This window comes from Eimeria maxima, genomic scaffold (genome assembly GCF_000499605.1).
Source record: "Eimeria maxima Weybridge genomic scaffold, Emw_scaff36, whole genome shotgun sequence".
Lineage (NCBI taxonomy): Eukaryota > Apicomplexa > Conoidasida > Eucoccidiorida > Eimeriidae > Eimeria > Eimeria maxima.
Window position 1 is genome coordinate 48,933 of NW_013566449.1, and position 18,912 is coordinate 67,844.

The following is an 18,912-nucleotide window of genomic DNA, read 5'->3' on the forward strand; positions in this document are numbered from 1 at the left end:
CCCCCCGCACCTAAAGGGGGGCCCCCAAGGGTACAGTCCCTTACAGCAGCAAAAGAAAGCAAATATTCTTTCTATGGTACTTATCCTTGCTGCTGCGGCAATAGTTATTTTTACTCCTTTATATCTACATATGCGTTATTCGCTAAACCCTAATAAATATAAAACAGCTGCAACACAACACTACTAGCAGCAGCAGCAACAGCAGCAGCAACAGCAGCAACAAGTTCAAGGAGATCGGGCACTGCCAGCATTGCGTTGTTGCAGCAGAAAACCCTAAACCCTAATGACCAGCAAACTTTCTTTAATGCAGCGACGGGGCCCCTCTCTTCTACTATGGCCTATGGGGGCCCCCTCAAAGGGGCCCCCAAGGCCTTTCAAACACAAACCTTAATTGCGGGGCCCCCCAGAGGGGCCCCGCAGGGGTCCCCTTTAGGGTCCTGGTTACCCAGAGGGGGCCCCCAGTCCCCTTTGTCTGTGGGGACACCCCAACGACTGGGGGCCCCACATGGCAGTTCAAGTTTTGCTGAGTTTTGTTTTTGCGGCTTCAATAGTGGAGAAAGCGTAAACCCTAAACCCTAAGACGTAAACCCTAAACCCTCAACTGATGTAGTGTGTTAGAGGTAGACTTGTAGGTTGAGAGGTTAACACTGTTGGACTATTAAACCCTAAAGGTTGGATATACACTGCAATATGCATGCATACGAATGGCAGCAACACAGCAGCAGCAAAAGCAGCAGCAGCAGCAGCTGTTGCTGCCACAGATGCAACGGCAGCAAAAGCAGCTTCTGCAACGCGAAGGGATGCAGCACCGGGTGTCTGCGTTTAGAGAGAGGGCAATCTCACCTCTGTATACACTGAGATACAGAGAAGATAGAATTTATTAGGGTTTAGGGTTTAGTGTTTAGGGTTTAGAGACGAGGTGCAGTGGAGTGTTCGATGCTAACCCGAAACCCTTAACCCTAGGGACTTCATTAGGGTGTAGTTGCATTGCCCTCCCCCTCAGTAAGAAAACTTTCTAGTTAGTCAGAATTACCGTATTTTATACAAATTAGGGTTTAGGGTTTAGGGTTTAGTGTTCAGAGTACCCAGTAGAGGGGCCCCTCATCGCCGGAGCGGTTTGTTGCCTGGGGGGCCCCCCACGCCGTACCTTCTTTAGGGCTAAACGTCCCATTTCTTTTTTTTTTATTTTATTCCCTTAATATAATTTAAAATCTCCTTTCTTGAAGAAGGAAGGGCCCCCCTCTGTAGGAAGCAGCAGCACTGCTGCCAACTCCGCCGCTCCTGCCGCTGCTGCTGCTGCTGCGTGAGCAGCCCACTGTAACAACAGCAACAGCAGCAATAACAGCACCAGCTGCTGCAGAAACACAAATACAGAGGAAAACGTCGTAGATCCTATCTAATACCCTGCACGGGGACCCCCATCCTACTGCTTCTTCCTTAAAGGGCCCCCTAAGCCTCACGAGGGGCCCCCGGGGGCCCCCCATGTCATCGACATGCTTGCTTGGACATAAGGACTCTCCCAATACAGCAGCAGAAGTCGTAACATCAGCAGCAGCAAAAACGGGATCAGCCGCAGAAGCAGAAGCAGAAGCCACAGAACTGCAACAGGGGCAGCAAAAGGAGCACCACCAGTGGCAGGAAGGACTCTGGTTTGTGGGGCCCCCGTGCCTCATGCCATGGAGGCCCTAGGGGCAGCTGCAGCGTCACCACAACAAACAGCAGCAGCAGGTACAGGTTCGGGTGCCCCAGAGCTGTGCCCTCCGCCCGTTGCTCAGGGGCCCCTCGGTTCTCTTGGAGGGGCCCCTCTGGTGGGGTCCTCTCTAGTGGGGGCCCCCTTAGTGGGGACCCCCCTAGTGGGGGGCCCTTTAGGGGGGGGCCCCCCTCACGTAGATCCACTTAAGGGGCCCTTTAACTCAACGCTGGTAGAGTTTTGCGGCTTAGACGTAAACAAAGAAAACCCCTTGGTGGCCCCCTCGACGAGGGCCCCTTCATTAAGGGCCCCCTCGACAGAGGCCCCCTCAATAGAAGACCCCGCGACAAGGGCCCCTTCAATAGGTGCCCCCTCGGCAGGGGCCACCTCGATAGGGGCCCATCCAACAGGGCCCCCCCTGAGAGGGGCCCTCCCGACAGCAGCCCTCCCGACAACGGCCGTACCGACAGGGCCCCTCCCGACAGGGGCCCTGTCGACAGCGGCCCTTCCGACAGGGGCCCTCACGACACGGGCCCCCTTGACAGGGGCCCCCTTATTAGGGGCCCCCTTGACAGGTGCCGCATTGGCAGGTGCCACCTCGGCAGGTGGCCCCTTGGCGGAGGCCCCAACTGTGACGGAGCGGGGGGCTCCCCCTTCTGTGGTTGCTTCTTTACTGGATCGTTTTTATGGAAGCCTCTTAGCAGAGGAGGAGTTGCTGCTGCAGCAGGAGCAACAGCAACTGCAGCAGGCAGCGACAGGAGAGGTGCAGCAGCAACAAACACCCTCACAGGACCAGGACCCGCAACAACAGCAGGAGAAACAGCAGCAGGAGCAGGAGCAGCAACCCCAGCAACAGCAGCAGCAGCTGCAACGACAGCAGCAACGACGGCAGCAGCAGCGGCCAATGGGGCGCCCTCATTGGCGTTCTGTCTATACACTGCAATGCAAGCAGCAGTTGTTGTTGCAGCTACAGCAGCTACGGGAAGTAAACAAGCACCAGCAGCAGCAGCAGCAGGTGGGGGCCCCCTTCGATGGCGTCGAGCTCTTTATGGTGCAGCACCACAACCTGCAGGGGGCCCCCTCCCGCCGTCTTGCTGCTGCTCGTAAGGCCCTTATGGAAGAGTATGGGGCCCCCCAGGACCCTGCTGCTGCTGTCCTGCTGCAGCGACAGCGGCGAGCAGCAACTGCAGCAGCTGCAGCAACAGCAGCAGGGAGGCAGCAACGAAAGAGCAACGGACGACATAAAAGAAAGGGGCCCCCAGCGTCCCTTAAGAGGGGCCCCGTGGTGCCTCTTGCTGCTGTCAAAAGAGAACCTGCAGCAGCAGAAGCAGCAGCAGGAGCAGCAGCAAAAGTTTCTGCTGCTGCTGCTGCTGCTGCTGCGGCTTCTGCTGAAGGGCCTCCTTTGACCCGCCGCGCCAGCCGAGCGGCGCGCAGTGCGGGACAGCAGCAAGCAGCAGCTGCAACAACAGCAGCAACAGCAGCACCTGCTGCTGCAGCGGAGGACTGGGGATCGACGTCATCAGCGGTATCACCGGAATCAGCAGAAGCAGCAGCAGCAGCAAGAGCAGCAGCAATATCTTCTTTACGTAAAGCACTTGGTTGCCCCCCTGGTGTCTCTCTGTCTCCTTTGCCCCACACATTCTTTTGCTGCACCATCTGCAGCAAATTCTTCAGCAGCAGCAATTTGCTGCTGCAGCATGTGGGGCCCCACACCCTTCTCTCACGGCAAAGGGTCCCCTGGGGCCCCCATCGCCTCCTACGCAAACAGGTTACAACAGAGGGGGCCCCAGGGGGCCCCCGTAGGCTCCACGGGTACAACGGGTACCCATGGGGACCCCAAAGGGGCTCCCTGTCTGTGGATATGGGGGGCCCTGCAGCAGCAAAGACGAAGAGGAGGAAAGAGGGAGAGAAGCAGCAGCAAAGCGTAAGGGTTTAACTATTGTCTCTTCTTTTTTGTGCCTTCTTTCTTGACTGTCTCCTTTTTATTGTATTTGTTTATTGTCTCTTTATTAATTAATATTATTGTTTATTAATTATATTTATTTGTATTATCTGTTAATTATCATTTCTTTGCTGCTGTTGCTGATGCTGCTGCTGCTGCTGCTGCTGCTGTCTCCTTTGTGTTTCCTCAGTTAAGCTATAGAGGCCATTGGTCTCATCAATCTTCTTCTTTCTTCTTCCTTCGTTCTTTATCTCTTTGGTTCGTCTCTTTATACCCTTTTGTACCCTTTTGTACCCCTTTAGACCCTTTTAAACCCTTTAAAGGGGGCCCCCTTCTGTGGGGCCCCTTTGTAGTTTGTCGGTTTTAAAGCAGCACCTACAGATAATAAAGAGGGGCCCCTCTTAGGGCAAAAGGGGCCCCTTTAAAAGGTATTCAAGGGCCCCCACATGTGATGCTGCTGCTGCTGCTGCTGTGTACAGCCGAGCTAGGGAAATGTTGAGGCGGTTCGGTCTTTATTGCAGCAGAAGGCTCCTTAAAGACAGGTAACCTAAACCCTAAACCCTAAACCCTGAGCCCTAGGCAGCAAACAAGGGAAAGGAAGCATATAAGACATAAGTGCCTCTTTTTTATTTATACCTTTTTCTTCATTCTTTTCTTATGCAGGACGGGGCCCCTATCAGAGGCCCTTACCAATGCGCATGCAACAGCAACGATGGGGCCCCTAGAGGGGCTAGGGGAGACCCCCTTTATAAACGGCACCTTCAGGTACCCTATCCTCCCTACTAACACAGGGGCTCCCCCCTTTCTCTTTTCTGAGGCCCACAAGAGGAGCATTATAGGGGGGCCCATGTATGAGTGTATGATTAAGAGATAACATAACACGTAGGGGGGCCCTAAACCCTTGGGGGGCCCCTAAACACTTAATCATTCTACATTCTCTCCTTGGGCAAATTGTGTGCCATTGGTCCCTTTTTTCCCCAACTGCTGCTGCTACTGCTTGCTGCTGCTGCGCAGGCTAGGAGAGGAGGCGTATAGCCCCATGCAACCACTAGCTGATGAGTTGAGGGTTTATATACAGCAGGTAAACCCCTGGGCCCGACACCTGCCTGCTGCTGCAGCCTGCTGTTGGTGCTGCAGCTGCTACCTTTTTGTCTCCCCTAAAGCTACAGCAGCAGCAGCAGCAGCAGCAGTTGTTTATTTTATGTTGTGTGTTGCATCTTGTAAAGGTATTGGAGAAGATATTCGCTGAGTTTTGTATTTCTTATTTACCCGATTGGAGCAACATAAGAATCGTCAAGGTACGAGGGTTTAGGGTTTAGGGTTTAGGGTTGCATGCGGGTTTGGGGGTTTGTGTTGAGTAGCTGGGGACCTCCTGGGCAACTGTAGGGTCTGGGGGTTTAGTGTTTAGGTTGCTGCTGCTGCCTGCTGCTGCTGCCTGCTGCTGCTTCATGCACCTAACAGCACATTGGTTTGTTGCTGCTGCAGGGAGACACGAAGACACCCCTTGACAAGGAGGAGGCGCTGCAGCAGCTCCTCTCTAACGTTGAAGGCACTGTGAGTGTTTAGGGTGTAGGGTTTAGGGTTTAAGGAATTGCTCACCAAAGCCAACAGACCAACTCTGGTGCAAACGGATACAAATAAACGTAGGCAATGACATGCACAGCTGCTGCTGCTGCTGCTGTTGCTGTTACTGTTGCTGCTGCTGCAGCAAGTGACAATTATAACAACATTGGTCTGTTTAAGTGTGGGACAAGGTGGTGGGAGTCTCTGCTTCTCCTTGCCAAGGGTACAGGGGGGCCCCCAAGCTAGGGGGGCCCATTGGGGGGCGCTACGACTTATACCAGGTACGTGCATATCGTATAGTCTCCTTTTTGCTTCTTTATTGCCTTTTATAGCCTACGTTGCCTCTTTTATTCTCTTTGTCTCTCTTTTGCTGTTTAGTGTTTAGGGTATGCGGCATATAGGGTTTAAGGTTTGTGGTGCTTAGGGTTTAGGGTTTAGGGTTTAGGGTTTAGGGTTTAGGGTTTGTTGGTTGTACAGGGTCTTTTGCTATAATGTTGGATCCTTCTTCTTCCGTTGGTTTTCTTTTTGGTGATTCTTCTTCCTTTTTACAACTAAGGCAAGAATAAATGTACAAAAACAAACTAATAATTAAATAATAAAATACAAAGAATATTATTATTATTATATTTATTATTAGTAGTAATAGTATTTTATTATTGGCGTATTTTATGTTTTTCTGGCCACATCTCGGAATCCATTGCATCTAGGGTTTAGGGTTTAGGGTTTATTAGGGTTTAGGCTTGTTTGGTGTTTTGCTACAGATGGGCATTGTCACCTCGGGGGGCCTCTGTGGGTCCCCCTTCGTCTGCTGCTGCTGCTGCTGCAGCGCAAGATAAGAAAGGGTTTTTAAATGAGTGTTTGCTCCCTCCACAGCGGTAGGCAACCCACTAAACCCTAAACCCTAAACCCTAGACACTTTCGTGATATCCTGTAAGGTCAAGGAAGACAAACATATCGCGTTCCTATTTCTTCTGACGTTGCTGCTGCTGCTGTTGTTGCTGCTGCTGCTTTTGCTGCAGTTTGGTATCTCCGGCATCAACATGGGTGTTTTCTCCCCAGGGCGCTGCAGCACCGGTAGCAGCAGCTGAGGTCTATGTACAACGCAGCAGCAGCAGCAGCAGCAGGTGCAGCAAGAAAGTGGAGGTGTCTCTGCGTTCCTTTGGTCTGCCTGTTGAGCTACTGCAGCAGACTACCTCGGGGGCCCCCCACAAGGGTGGGACCACCAAGCAGCTGTCTAGAAGGGGCCCTCCCCCTTGGGGGCCCCCTGGTCGTTTTAATATAAGAGGGGGTTGGAGGAGGGGGCCCCTAAAAGGGCCCAATTTGTCGCTCCATAGGTTCTTATGGCAGGACTGGGGGTCCCTCCTGGGGGGTCCCCAGAAGGCTCCTCAAGCCGAAGGAGTCGCAGAGGGGGCCCCCCAAGGTGGCCCCCAGGGGGCCCCTCAAGCACAAAAAGGGGTTGGAGGGGGGCCCCAAGTACCCAGTTGTAAAGACACCGCAGAGGCATTAAAGATGAATTGGAGGAAAAGATTAGAGAAGATGTCTTTTTCTTTTGTAGATAAAGTGGGGCTTTTTTGCATGCATTTTATTTTTTGTCTACTTTTTTATTTTATTTATTTTTCTCTTTTTCCTTTTTGCTTGTTCTGTTTACTTTTTATTTCCTTGTGTACTTCTTCTCTTTTCTCCTATGTGCTGTGCTGCTTAGTGGTGGACATTTGCTTCCTTCTTATTTGATTTCTTCTAATTGTCTTTATATCCGCAACTGCTGTTGCTGTTGTTGTTGTTGCTGCTGTTCTTGCTGCTTCTCTTGCTGCCGTTGCTGCTGCTGCATCCGTTGGAGTTGCTGTTTCTGTCATTTACTCTTTTTCTGCAGGTCCGTCCTTCGGAAGCAACAGAGGCAGAAGCTGCAGCAGCAGCAACAGCAGCAGCAGCAGCAGCAGATGGGCCTTTCTCCACAGCATTACAAGCAGCAGCAGCAGAAGAAGCAGCAGCAATGAAGGCGAGAAGGAGGACTCCTTTTGCTGGTGTATGGGGGGATATTTGTGTGCAGCGGCATTTGCTGCTGCTGCAGGAGCAGATGCAGCATCACCTCAAGATAGCTCAAGACAGATTCAAGGCGATCAGTGCAGCAGCAGCAGCAACAGCAGCAGCGGCAGCAGCAGCAGGTACAACAGGTGTAGCAGGTGCAGCCGGGGGTCCCCAAGGAAAGTACATGGGGGGCCCCCATTCCGCTGCAGGGGAAGCGGAGGGGCCCCTCTCTCCTCTGGATTCAAGCAGCAGCAGCCCCACGGCAGATCCACACCGCTTGCAGCAGCAGCAGCAACTGAAGCAGGAAGCGGATGATGAGACGGGGTTAAGCGGAGGATCTGCGGAGAGGCAGGAGGGGGCCCCTTCCTCTCAATATAAGCGGCAGTGTGTGAGGGCCCCGTTACTTGGGGGACCCCCTTCTCCCCATGGGGCCCCCCCTTCGGCATTATCCCCTAGCGGTTGTTCGCGTCGTGTGTTGCGGCGGGCCCCGCGAGTGGGTACTATGGGGCCCCTCTTTGAAGTAGATAATTTATTATCATTAACCCCTTTAGGGTTAACATCTGCAGGGGCCTCTGCTGTGTCTCTCTCTGTGGCTAGCAGCAAACTTAATTTAAATGCTTATGGGCACAGGGCCCTCCTCGTAGGGGCCTTTTGTCTTGCTTTTGCTGGCTTCTATGGTACTGGGGGGCCCCCTCCACCCACTACCCCTAATAATAACAAATCGGGAAGGGGGGGTAGCGGAGGGGGAGGGCCCGCTTCACGTACCCTCCTGCCACCTGCTCTAGACCACCAGCGCGGGCCTCTCCTCGGCCTGCATGCAGAGGGTCCCCCCTTCTTGGGGCCCCTTAGTGATGCAACTGCAGCAGATATTAAGATCGGGAGGGCAGTTCTGAAGGTGCTGCAGCAGAGGGGGGAAAGACAAGCGGGACATCCAACAAACAGTAGCAGCAACAGCAGGAGCAACAGCAGCAGCGGGGAAGGCTTTGCAAGCTGCTGCATGCACACCTTCGAGAAACCAGCAGCAAATAGTCTTCCTGAGCTCGATGCTGTGGCCTTGTGTCGTGTCTGTCCCTTCTCAGTACCCGTTGCTGTACCCTCGGAGGGAGGGGGGCCCCCAAAGCAGCAGCAACCAAAAAAGGCCCCCCGCAAACGGGCTGGTGCCCCTCAGGAGAGGGCCCACCCCTACAAAGGGACCTCCACAGAGAGACGAAAAGACACGGGAGCCACCCCTACTGCTCTACACATCACGCGTGGAGGCAGACGTTCCGTACCGTCTCCTCTATTCGATCTCTAACTATGAGGGGCCCCGTAGGGGTCCCCTTAGGGGGCCCCTAGGGGCTCGTATTATAGGGAACCCTAGGGACGCCTATTACAGGGGCCAGTAGGGGCTCTTAATACAAGGGCCCCTAAGGGGGCTCCTATTAGAAGAGGACCCGAGGAGGCCCCTACGGGGCCCGTAGGATCTCTTATTGCAGGGGCCCCACAAGGGCCCCCCTACAGCGAATTTCTTTTAGTTGTTTTTAATATGCAACGAATGGCATGTCTTTTTAAGGAGTTGTTTGCGTCTACAATAACAGAAAAGGGGTCTTTCCCCCCCGCTGAAGCAGCAGCATTAGGGGCCCCCGAGGGGGGCCCCTTATGCTACATCAAATAGGAATAGCTATGGTACATACGCGTACGCCAGCCTTAGGGAAGGCCCCTTTGCCAGGGGCCCCCAAGCAACAGTTACCTCTTATGCACTATGTAATAATAGGTAGAAGTAGACCTACTAAAGAGTAAAGGGGCCCCCTGCCCCCAGGGCCCCCATGTCGGTCTTAGCCTGCTAAGGGCCCCATTCTTTCCCATTAGCAGCAAGGGGACCCTTGTTGGAGGCCCCCTGCTTAGAGGGCCAATGTTTGGTGGCTCCCTGTACCCCTCGAAGGGGCCCCCTGGGCCCTTCAGGGTTTGGTTAGAATCTCTGGCCCATTTGGGCCGATGAGAATTGTCTCTTCAAACTGCGCAGAGCTGTGAATAAACAGCAGCAGCAGCAGCAGCAGCAACAGCACAAGCAAGTTGATAGATGAAGAAGTAGCAGCAACAACAAAAGCAGCAGCAGCAATACAGCAGAAGCATGCGTAAAACAGCAACACCAACAACGACAACAAAAACAGCAGCAGCAGTAGCAACAGCAACAGCAGCAGCAACAGCAGCAGGTGCAGCATACGGTAATTTATTATCAGCAGCAACAGTCCATTGGTCAGGTAACAATGTAAATGATGTTTCTCTAGGGCATATAACAGGCTCAATAGTAAATGCAAGTCCTTTGTACATACACCCCGAGTTAGACGGAAACCAACGATGGTGGATCTGCACACATGAACCCTAAACCCTAAACCCTAAACCCTTAATAACCCAAACAACCCTAAATATCTATAAAGTATAAACAATCCCTAATAATATATATGCGTATAAACCCCCAAATAAGGTAGGTAATAACCAGTAAGACGGGCGAGACAAGGGGGAGGGAAGAGAGAGGAATCAAGAGAGAGGAAAAAGGAGACATGATGAGAAAAACGGACAGGAGAAGAAGACACAGAAAAGGAGAACGGATAAGAAACAAAAGATTAAGAGACAAAAGAAGGGACAAAAGAAGAAGAGAAGGAAGGAAAAAAAAAGAATAAAAAAAAAAAGAATAAAAATATGAATAAATACTAACAAGAGGTCTTTGATGGAATTTTCTTCCGATGCCATGACCACAAAATTGTCGAGGAGTAAAAAAATCCAAATTATCGATATAACGCTCTATAGCTATACCTATATTCGATAGCCTGCAGCAGCAGCAGCAGCAGCAGCAGCAGCAGCAGCAGCAGAAGCAACAACAGTAGTAGTAGGGGTTGTAGTCGTAGTTGTAGTGGCAGGGAAGCAGAGGAAGCAGCAGAAATGCAGCAGCAATGGCAACAGAAACGGCAATGCTGATTTGCTGCTGATGATCTGTTTCCATGTTGCTGCAGTTGCTGCTGCAATAAAAAGAGCAGCAACTGCAGCAACATGGAAACAGATCATCAGCAGCAAATCAGCAGCAGCAGCAACAGCAGCAGCAGCAGCAACAGCAGTAGCAGCAATCCCTATAAATCTTACGGCGCCCCCTCCTTGCATGCTAATATTCCTTTACGTGTTGCTGTCTCTGCTATCTCCGCCAGTTGCTGCTTCTTCTGTATCTCCACCTGAGATAGATAGGGGCCCCCAGGGGGGCCCCCGGGGGCCCCGTCAGAGGGTAGATACACCGCAGAGGAGCAGCAGTCCCCATGAAACCCATTTAGGTAAAGAGACACGTCAATAGACACCAGAGATCCTGGCTCTATTGGTTCTGCTGTAGGTACACCTGCAGCAGCAGCAACAACAACAACAGCAGCAACAGCAGGAGTAGTAGTAGTAGTACTAGTCCTGCTGCTGCAGCAACAGCCGGAGAGCAGCAGCAGCAACAACAACACACCAACAGCAGCAACAGTGCCATCTCTACTCCTACTGCACCTTCAACACCGCCAGAACCGCAGTAACAGCAGCACCATCAGCAGCAGCAGCAGCAGCAGCAAGTATACCGTGGCAGAGTATATGATCAGGAGATATGCAGCAACTCCTAGGGAATCCCTTATATAGGAGAGGAGAGGGATAACTAGATAAGGAGACAGTTAATGCATGCACAAAATAATCTATTAATAAGCCACTAAGAGGTAGATTAGAGGAGACTACTGCTGCTGCTACTGCTGCTGCTGCTGATAACCATGATACTGGCCATACACCGTAACGGGGACCACGCCATATGTAACCATTCCCACGGAATTCCTCCTGCTGCTGTTGCTGCTGCTGCTGTTGCTGCTGCTGCTGCTGCAGAGGGGGAGGAGGAGAGATGAAGCCCATAGCACACTCTAAAACAAAACGAGCGGCGCGACAGGCAGCACGTAACCCTGCAGCAGCAGCAGCAACAGCAGCAACAGCAGCAACAGCAGCAACAGCAACAAAAGCAGCAGAATGAGAATCAACAGCAGCTTAAACATTAATAGCAGCAGCACAAACAATAGAAGCAGCAGCACCAAGAACACCAACAGCAACAGAAGCAGCAGAAGGAGCAGCAGCAGAAGCAGAAGGAGCAGCAGCAACAGCAACAGCAGCCTCACTGTCCATCTCTTCATTAGTTAGCGGTGGTGGCATTTTTGCTGTATCACTATATTCATCATCATCATCATCTGCTGCTGCTGCTCCTGCTGCTGTTGCTGCTGCATAGGGGGGCCTCTCTATGTGGGGAGGAACTTGGCGTGTCAGCGGCGACAAGATCTCTGCTGCAACAGCATTAAGGTCCCCCTCAATCTGCTGCTGCTGCTGCTTCTGCTGCACTGATGATGAGCAGGAAGAGGAGCACCCAACAGCAAAGGGGGGCCCCATAAATCTAGGGGGCTCCCTGTGCTGCTGCTGAGGGAGACGCAGCCATTCCCCTCTACTAAATCCTTTCCCTGGCAGCAAACCCTTCGTATAGCCCCCTAAATACAGGTTTCCTCCGTTGCTTTTGCTGCTGCTGTTGTTGTTGTTGTTGCTGCTGCTGTTGCTTGGGGGTCTTCCAAGGAAGCGGAAACAGCTGCCGCTCTGAGGGGCCCCGCCTAGCAGCAGCAAGAGCAGCAGCAGCAGAAGCGTGTGTAGGGGCCCCCTTCCAGCAGCATTTCCTCCTGCTGGAGGAGGAAGGTAGGCAGTCATGGGGGGGCCCCCTCTTCCCTTGTTACAAGACAAGGGGGGGGCCAGATGCTACTAGTTTGCTGCCGTCCGTTATTATTTATTATTATTTATTGTTTATGATTCCTTTTTCCAGGTGCTGCCGTTAGCTGTCTACTGCTGTTTTTACCCTTATTGGAGGGGGCCCCCTGCTGCTAAGGGGCCCCCTCAATATGAAGGCCCCCTAAACGTTAGGGCATGCAGGCCTACAGAGGGTATTATAATCAATAAACAACTCCCTTATTTCCCTCTATTTTACTTCTTATCTGCTGTTGCTGCTGCTGTTGCTGCTGCTGTTGCTGCAGCAACAGCAGCAGCAACAGCAGCTTGCATACAGGGGGCCCCCTCGCGTCTATTTCGCAGCACAGGGGCCCCCTCCTGTCTTCTTCTTTACTGGTGCTTGTATGTCTTCCTTGTTTGTCTTTTTCTCTCCTCTTTCCTTTTATTTTATTGCCTTTCTTTTCTTTCCTTTTTCTTATCTTTTCATACTACCCATTTCTCCCAAGCAAACTCCCTCGGGGGCCCCAGACAGCAGCAGCAGCAGCTCGGCAGGGGCCCCTATCGCTCTAGCAGCTCAGGGACCTCTCCTTGTTGCTGCTGCTGCACAGCTGCAGCTGCTGCTGCTATAGCAACTGCCTGAATACTCTTCCTGCTTGTTTCCTGTCTCGTTAAGTATTAACGAGACAGGGAACAAGCAGGTACCCAGGGGGCCCGGCTGCACGTCGGGGGCCCCTGCTGCTCAGAGGTTTCGTATGGTGCTCGGGTGTACAGAGGGGCCCCCTGCTATTGAATCGGCACAGGGGGCCCCCAACGATTGGGGGCCTCCTGGGCCCGGGGGGTGCCCGGGCCCCCCGAGGGCCCTTGAGGTTGCAGGGCCCCCTGTAATTAGGACTTGGAAGGAATGGGGGACCCCCTGCTACCTATCGCAGTGTCTACGCTGCTGCAGCGGTTGTGCTGCCTTAGGTATATCACGACTCCTTAGGAGGGGTAACATTATCTGTGCTCTGCAGCTGCTGCAGTTGGGGCCCACAGGGGCCCCCGCAGGGGCCCCCGTTGAGGTGTCTCTGCTGCAGCTGCAACCCCCTAAAGAGGTCTGCCCCGTGGCAGCAGCAGCGCTGAGGAATATATCATCAAAAGTATTCTTTAGCAGCAGCAAGAGCGACAGCAGCAGCAGCAGCAGCGAAAGCAGCGACAGCAGCAGCAGCACCAGCGACAGCAGTAGCAGCAGCAGCGACAACAGCAGCAGCACGGTGGAAGTTTCTGCAGCCCCGGGGCCCGCTGGCCCTGGTGGTAGTGGTCTTGCCGCTGCGGCGGCGGCAGCAGCAGCCCCTGATGCAGCAGCGCAAGCAGCAGCCCCTGCAGCAGCACCAGCAGCAGCAGCTCCTGCTGCTCCTTCATGTTTCTGTCGCTATTTGCCTCTTTGTGAAGACTGCTTAGGCATACAGGGGGCCCCCCATAGGGGTATTGAGGGGGCCCCCAAGGGTTGCAAGAACTGCAGCAGGGGGCCCCTTCCTCCTATAGTAGAAGCAGCACGACTATCTCGTCTTTCTTTAATGCCTTGGGGGGGCCCCTTATTGAGGGAATATGTCTCTTCTTCAGCCTTAGCAGGTTTTATGGGGCCCCCCCTTGGGGGCCCGCAGGGGGGCCCCCCTGATGGGGCCCCCTCAGGGGTTCGTTTTTTGCGGTGTCTGTACACTTGGGGATCGCAGGATTCTTATCTGTTGGGCCTTCCTTCTTTCTCGTGCCGCGGAGATAAGAGAGATAAGGCCCCTACAAGAGTACCCTTAAGGACGCTTAATGCTGAGCAGCAGCAGCAGCAACAGCAGCAGCAGCAGGAGCAGCAGCAACGGGAGAAGGAGGAGGAGGAGCAGCAGCAGGATAAGAAGGTTAAGGTTTTTACCTGCAGCAGCTGTGGGGGCCCCCATTGCTTCCCCTCAGAGTGCCTAGGGATAACAGGGGTATACTGCGGCCCTGGGGCCTCTGCAGCAGCAACAAATAGTACCCTTTGGGTGTGGGGCCCCGCAGCAGGAGGCAGCAAAGGGGTTGTTGTGGGGCCCCAACCCCTCCCCTTAACGATACCCTCATCTACTCTCCTGGACATGGAGGCCCCTTCATCAGCAAGGGGGGGCCCCGAGAAGCCCATGCATGTAGCGCAGGTACAGCAAAAACAACAGCAGCAACAGCAGCAACAGCATAAGGGGCCCCTCGCCTATTTTATTAATAAAATAATAATAATAATAATAATAATAATAATAATAATAATAATAAATGATAATAATAATAATAATAATTTATTTTATTAAGGATTTCTTTTGTTTTTCTTTATGTGCTCAGGTTGCATTAGGGTCTCGCCATGGCTTAGCCCTCCTTAAGCGGGAGCCATCGGGGGCCTCCTCCTTGGAGGTCCCCTTCCTGGGGCCCCCCTCTTGGGCGGACCCCATGGGCCCACTGAGGGCCCCAAGCGGTGCTACGGGGGCCCCTGTTTCTGAAGACAATGAGAGTACCGAAACCCTCCTCTATGTGTGGGGCCCGGACCCTTTGTGGGGTGCAGGAGCAGCAGCAACAACAGCAGCAGCAGCAAACTCAGGAGCAGGAGGCAGCAAGGATGGAAAGGGGCCTCCTCCTTTCGGGGGGCCCCAGCTGATGTGCCACTCTGGTGGGGGGGCCCCCGAAAAGGGTCCGGGTAGGGGTCCCCTAAAGACAGAGCTTGAGACCCTCACGAGGCCGTACAAGGGCCCTAGGGGATCCCATCGATCTGCTGCAGCTGAAGCAGCAGCAGCAGGAGCTGCAGGGGAGCCGCTGCTGCCTATAAGGGGCCCCCTCCGGCTGTCTGTCTCTTCAGTTTCGGCAGGAGACAGACATGCATTGCTGCTGCTCGATACAGGTATATCAATATGAAACCCTAAACCCTAAACCCTAAACCCTCGCACAAGTACTTTCTGATGGCTAACTCCCGGCTAAGCCTTTGAATTGCCTGTAAAGCTAAGATGTTAGGGTTTACGATTTAGTATCTAGGGTTTAGGGTTTATGGTTTAGGGTTTAGGGTGTATGGTGTATTCGTTCAGGGGCCACCTTAACACTAGGGGCGAATGATAGGGGACAGTGCGGTTTGCCTCCTTCTGTCTCTTTTGTCTCCTCCCCTGAACTTCTCTCTCTTCCTCCTGTGGTGCAGCTAGCAGCAGCAGGTGCTGCTTCTGCTGCACTTGCAAAGGCACCTCAACGTAAGAGCAGCAGCAGCAGCAGCAACTGCAGCTAGATGGGGGTGTTTTAGCGAATCTTGCTGCTGCTGCTCCTGATACTACTATTACGTTTGCTGCTGTTGCTGCTGGTGTATGTTCTCCTATTACATAGGGTAATTTCCTGCTGCTGCTGTTTCTGCTGCTCCTGCTGCAGAGGTTTTTGTATGGGGCGCATGCCCTGTTTCTCCGTCACCCCCTGGAGCAGCTAGCAACCAGCAGCAGCAGCAACAGCAACAGCAGCAACAGCAGCAGCAGCAACAGCGACGACGGCAAGAACAAGCCGCTCCGTCTGTATTTGGCCGGGGCAGCATAAGCAGCAGGACGAGCAGCAGCAGCAGTAGTAGTAGCGCCAGTAGTAGCAGCAGTAGCAGCAGCAGCAGCAACAAGAACTGGGAGTTATTTTTCAAGCCTCTTCCTGTAAAGCTAATGAGGACTCACTCAACTCCCTCTGGAGGGGCCCCCCATGGGCCCCCAGGCGAGTGGCAGCAGCAGCCTATGGGGCATGGGGCCCCCTCGTTGCAGTTAATATGCGTATCAGATTATGCAGGTGCTGCAATTACTTCTAATGGCTTGTAAGTACCATCTAACGCTCCTGAAGGGGGGCCCCCAAGGGCCCCCGTTGAATAGCTGGCTCCGTGCTTCTGCTTTTGGCGTGTGCTGCAGCTTCTGCTTGCTGCCGTTGCTGCTGCTCTGTGTGTTGCCTGCAGGTTGTGTGTCTGGCGATCTGGATGTAGGCCTGCGGAGATGCATTTCGTATCTCAAGAGCAAGAGCCTTCCAATGAGGGCCCCCAAGGGCCGTTCGAGGTGGGGGGGGGGCCCTCAGCGCTGTACCCTCTACCCAAGTTTTCTAGCATCTCCTTTGGGGGCCCTTTAAAGCTGCTGGGGCTGACGGCTGATGGCCTATTGTATTCTATTCCCCTTAAAGCAGAAGCAGCAAGTGCTGCTGGTGCTCCTGCTGCTGCTGCAGCAGTCGCTATAGGTACACCTCAGCTGCTGCCTTTGGGGGGCGTTGCAGCAGCATCATGCAGCAGCTGCCACGGCGCTGCTGCTGTCGTCTTAGCTCTACCTGAATACCCTATTCCCCTTCCCATGGTGGAAGGGAAGAAGCAACAGCAGCAACAGCAACAGCAGCAACCGGAGCAACAGCAGCAACGGGAACAGCAACAACAGCAACAGCAGCAACAGGAACAACAGCAACGGCAGCAGCAGCAGAAACAGCAGCAGCGAGAGGAATTTCCTTCTCTTGTGTCGTTTTGCTGCAGCAAAATAGCTTCGCGTTGCTCTTGTCTTGCAGATTTGCTGCAGCTCTCAGGTCTAAGCAGCAAGCTGCTGCTGCCGCAGCTGTTTGACTTTTGCTGCTGCGCTCTTCTGCTGAACCTTCCCTTGCTGCTGCTGCAGCTGCAGCAGCAGCAGCAGCACCACGTCCACCAGCCTCTCGTGCTGTACCGTGCTGCTGCTGCCGGCATGCAGCACTTGCTAGCGCAGCTAGCGGAGGCAGGGGCCCTTAGTGTGTGGCCCCACAGCGTAGAAGGGTTGGGGGCCCCCCCATTGGAGGACGTCTCTGAGGAAGGGCCCCCTGGTTCCCCACAAGGTAGTACTAGTGCCCTTGAGGACCCCCTAGCAGGTAGTAGTAGTAATAGTACCCTTGGGGGCCCCGCAAGTGTGTGCCGCCTACCTGCTGTCTGTACCCTTATCTCTCGCAACCCAGGGGCCCTTCTTGGTTGCTGTAGGGGGCCTCGTGAAGACATTTGGTTGTCTCTATTTGCTGCTGAGGAGGGGCCCCTAAATGCTGCACTCCCGAAGAAAGAGGCCCCTGCAGCAGCACAAAGCGCTGCGGGGCCCGTTGCAGAGCAGGAGCAGCAGCTACAACAGCAACAACAGCAGCACCAACAACTACAGCAGGCCAACAAGGACTGCAAGCAGCAAAAGCGGCAAAAGCCGCAAGAGCGGAACAAGCAACGCCACGCCGTGCAGCAGCAGCAGCAACAACACCAGCAACAGCAGCAGCACCAGCAGCGTGATCCTGAAGAGAGGCAGCAGGCGTGGGTCCATCGGGGGCATCGCCCTTTAGGGAGGTCTTCGTTAGAAGGCAGCAGCAGCAGCAGCAGCAGAACAAACGAAAGCAGCAGCAAAGAAGTACACCCTTTTATAAAAAGGTCACAGCCACCTGCTGAGGGGCCTCTTATAGCTAACTCGCTGGGGGCCCCCCTGTACCCTCACCCTAAGGAGGCCCCCCCCAGGGGTACCCGGATGTCTTCTGCATCGCCGGCTGTTGGGGCTCCCCAGTGGGTTGTTGCTGCAGCAGAGCCGATGGGAGGGTCGCCCCAAGGGCCCCCCTCAGCAGCAGCAACAACAGCAGCAGCAGCAACAGGGAGAGGTGCTGCGGCCCCCTTTCAAGTATCTTTGGAGACCCTCGTGCGTGTTAGGCCAAGCAGAAGGGCCATTAAACTAATGCAGCTGCGGGACGAAAGGGACCTTGCTGTAGAGCAGCAGCAGCAACAGCAACGGGAGCAGCAGCAACAGCTTCCCTCAAAGGTGGGCAAACATCCATGGGGGGCCCCCGCAGGAGAGCGAAAGGCGTGGGGAGGGGCCCCCAAGACGACGGGGGGGCCCCCTCCAGCGGCAAGCATTAGGCAGGTAATGGAGGAAGAGCTGTTGCAGCGGCAGCAGCAGCAGCAGCAGGAGGAGCAGCAGCAGCTGCTGCAGGATCGGATGCGTGCTTCTGAGGCCCCTCTTTCTACAGTAAAGATGGGGGCACCTTTGAAAGTTCGGGGGGCCCCAGCGCATGACCCCAGCTGCAACTGTTGGGGCCCCGCTGCTGCAGCAAGGGTACAGGGTACTGCAGCAAGGGGCCCCAGCTTAGCAGAGATAGAAGAAGAAGAGAAAGAGACAGCCTTAGCAATACTACTAGCAGAAGAAGCCATCTATTACGAGCAGCTAATGCAGCAGTGGGGCCCCCAACAACTAGAGGGTACAGAGGGGCCCTCCCCGCAAGAGGTGGGAGGGGCCCTCCAGGGGGGCCCCGCAAACACAGGGCAGCAGGGGCACCCCAGCAAAGGCACAAGACCCAGTGCAGCAAAAGGCAGAGGCAGAGGGGGGCCCCCACGAACAGGGCCCAGAGGGAATGGCAACAACAGGGGCCCCTCAAGATCCTCAGGGGGGCCCCCAGTGGGGTCACCAAACACCAAACGATCGGGGGCCCCCTCATCGGGCCCCCCGAAACCCTCGGGAGGGAACTCAAGGGGGGCCCCTAGATCGGCAGGGCCTCCTAGAGGCAAGCGCCACTCTACAGGGGCCCCCAGGTGAGGGATTGTGTACTCTTTTACACTGGACGTACGTTAGTAGGGGGCCCTTTTCGGGGGCCCCCTACTTACTGTAGGGCTTTTACCCTGTACCCTGTTGAGAGGCACTGCTGTGTGCAGCAGAAATGGCCCCTAGAGGGTTTATGTTTATAGGGGCCCCTTTAGAGACGGTATTAGAGGGAATATACCCTGATGCTGTAGGGATGTAAAGGCCTCGACCTTACTTAGGGTTTAGGGTTTATTAGGGTTTATGAGGGTTTAGGTTTTATGTATTATTAGATTCTTTGCGTGTATTGATAGCTTCTTGTGCAGCAGCAACAATAGAGGTTAATTTAGGTGTAGATAAAGGTCTAATAGGAGGAAACAGTCCCTCTAATTGAGCAATTGTATCTAAAATATTTTTTATTTCTT

General features: G+C 54.0%; 3 protein-coding genes across 3 annotated transcripts; 2 read left to right on the top strand and 1 right to left on the bottom strand.

Annotated features, from left to right (window-relative positions):
- Window positions 1-1,676: 1,676 nt before the first annotated feature.
- EMWEY_00006310 (hypothetical protein, conserved) lies at window positions 1,677-8,514 on the top strand (the record flags this gene model as incomplete). The annotated part of the gene is made up of 12 exons (XM_013481588.1): window positions 1,677-3,614; window positions 3,823-3,890; window positions 4,296-4,397; window positions 4,647-4,713; window positions 4,859-4,930; window positions 5,118-5,186; window positions 5,425-5,476; window positions 5,673-5,723; window positions 5,934-5,988; window positions 6,215-6,319; window positions 6,543-6,678; window positions 7,066-8,514. The coding sequence occupies 12 exons, from the start codon at window positions 1,677-1,679 to the stop codon at window positions 8,512-8,514; spliced, it is 4,164 nt and encodes a 1,387-aa protein (XP_013337042.1).
- A 1,026-nt stretch (window positions 8,515-9,540) lies between these two features.
- Window positions 9,541-11,945, bottom strand: EMWEY_00006320 (methionine aminopeptidase, putative; the record flags this gene model as incomplete). Its single annotated transcript, XM_013481589.1, has 5 exons — window positions 9,541-9,566; window positions 9,954-10,027; window positions 10,338-10,581; window positions 11,036-11,164; window positions 11,375-11,945. 5 exons carry the CDS (start codon window positions 11,943-11,945, stop codon window positions 9,541-9,543), a joined length of 1,044 nt encoding a protein of 347 aa, XP_013337043.1.
- A 767-nt stretch (window positions 11,946-12,712) lies between these two features.
- On the top strand, window positions 12,713-18,832 carry EMWEY_00006330 (hypothetical protein, conserved; the record flags this gene model as incomplete). Its single annotated transcript, XM_013481590.1, has 6 exons — window positions 12,713-14,116; window positions 14,295-14,844; window positions 15,026-15,181; window positions 15,354-15,771; window positions 15,934-18,501; window positions 18,781-18,832. The coding sequence occupies 6 exons, from the start codon at window positions 12,713-12,715 to the stop codon at window positions 18,830-18,832; spliced, it is 5,148 nt and encodes a 1,715-aa protein (XP_013337044.1).
- Window positions 18,833-18,912: the final 80 nt, after the last annotated feature.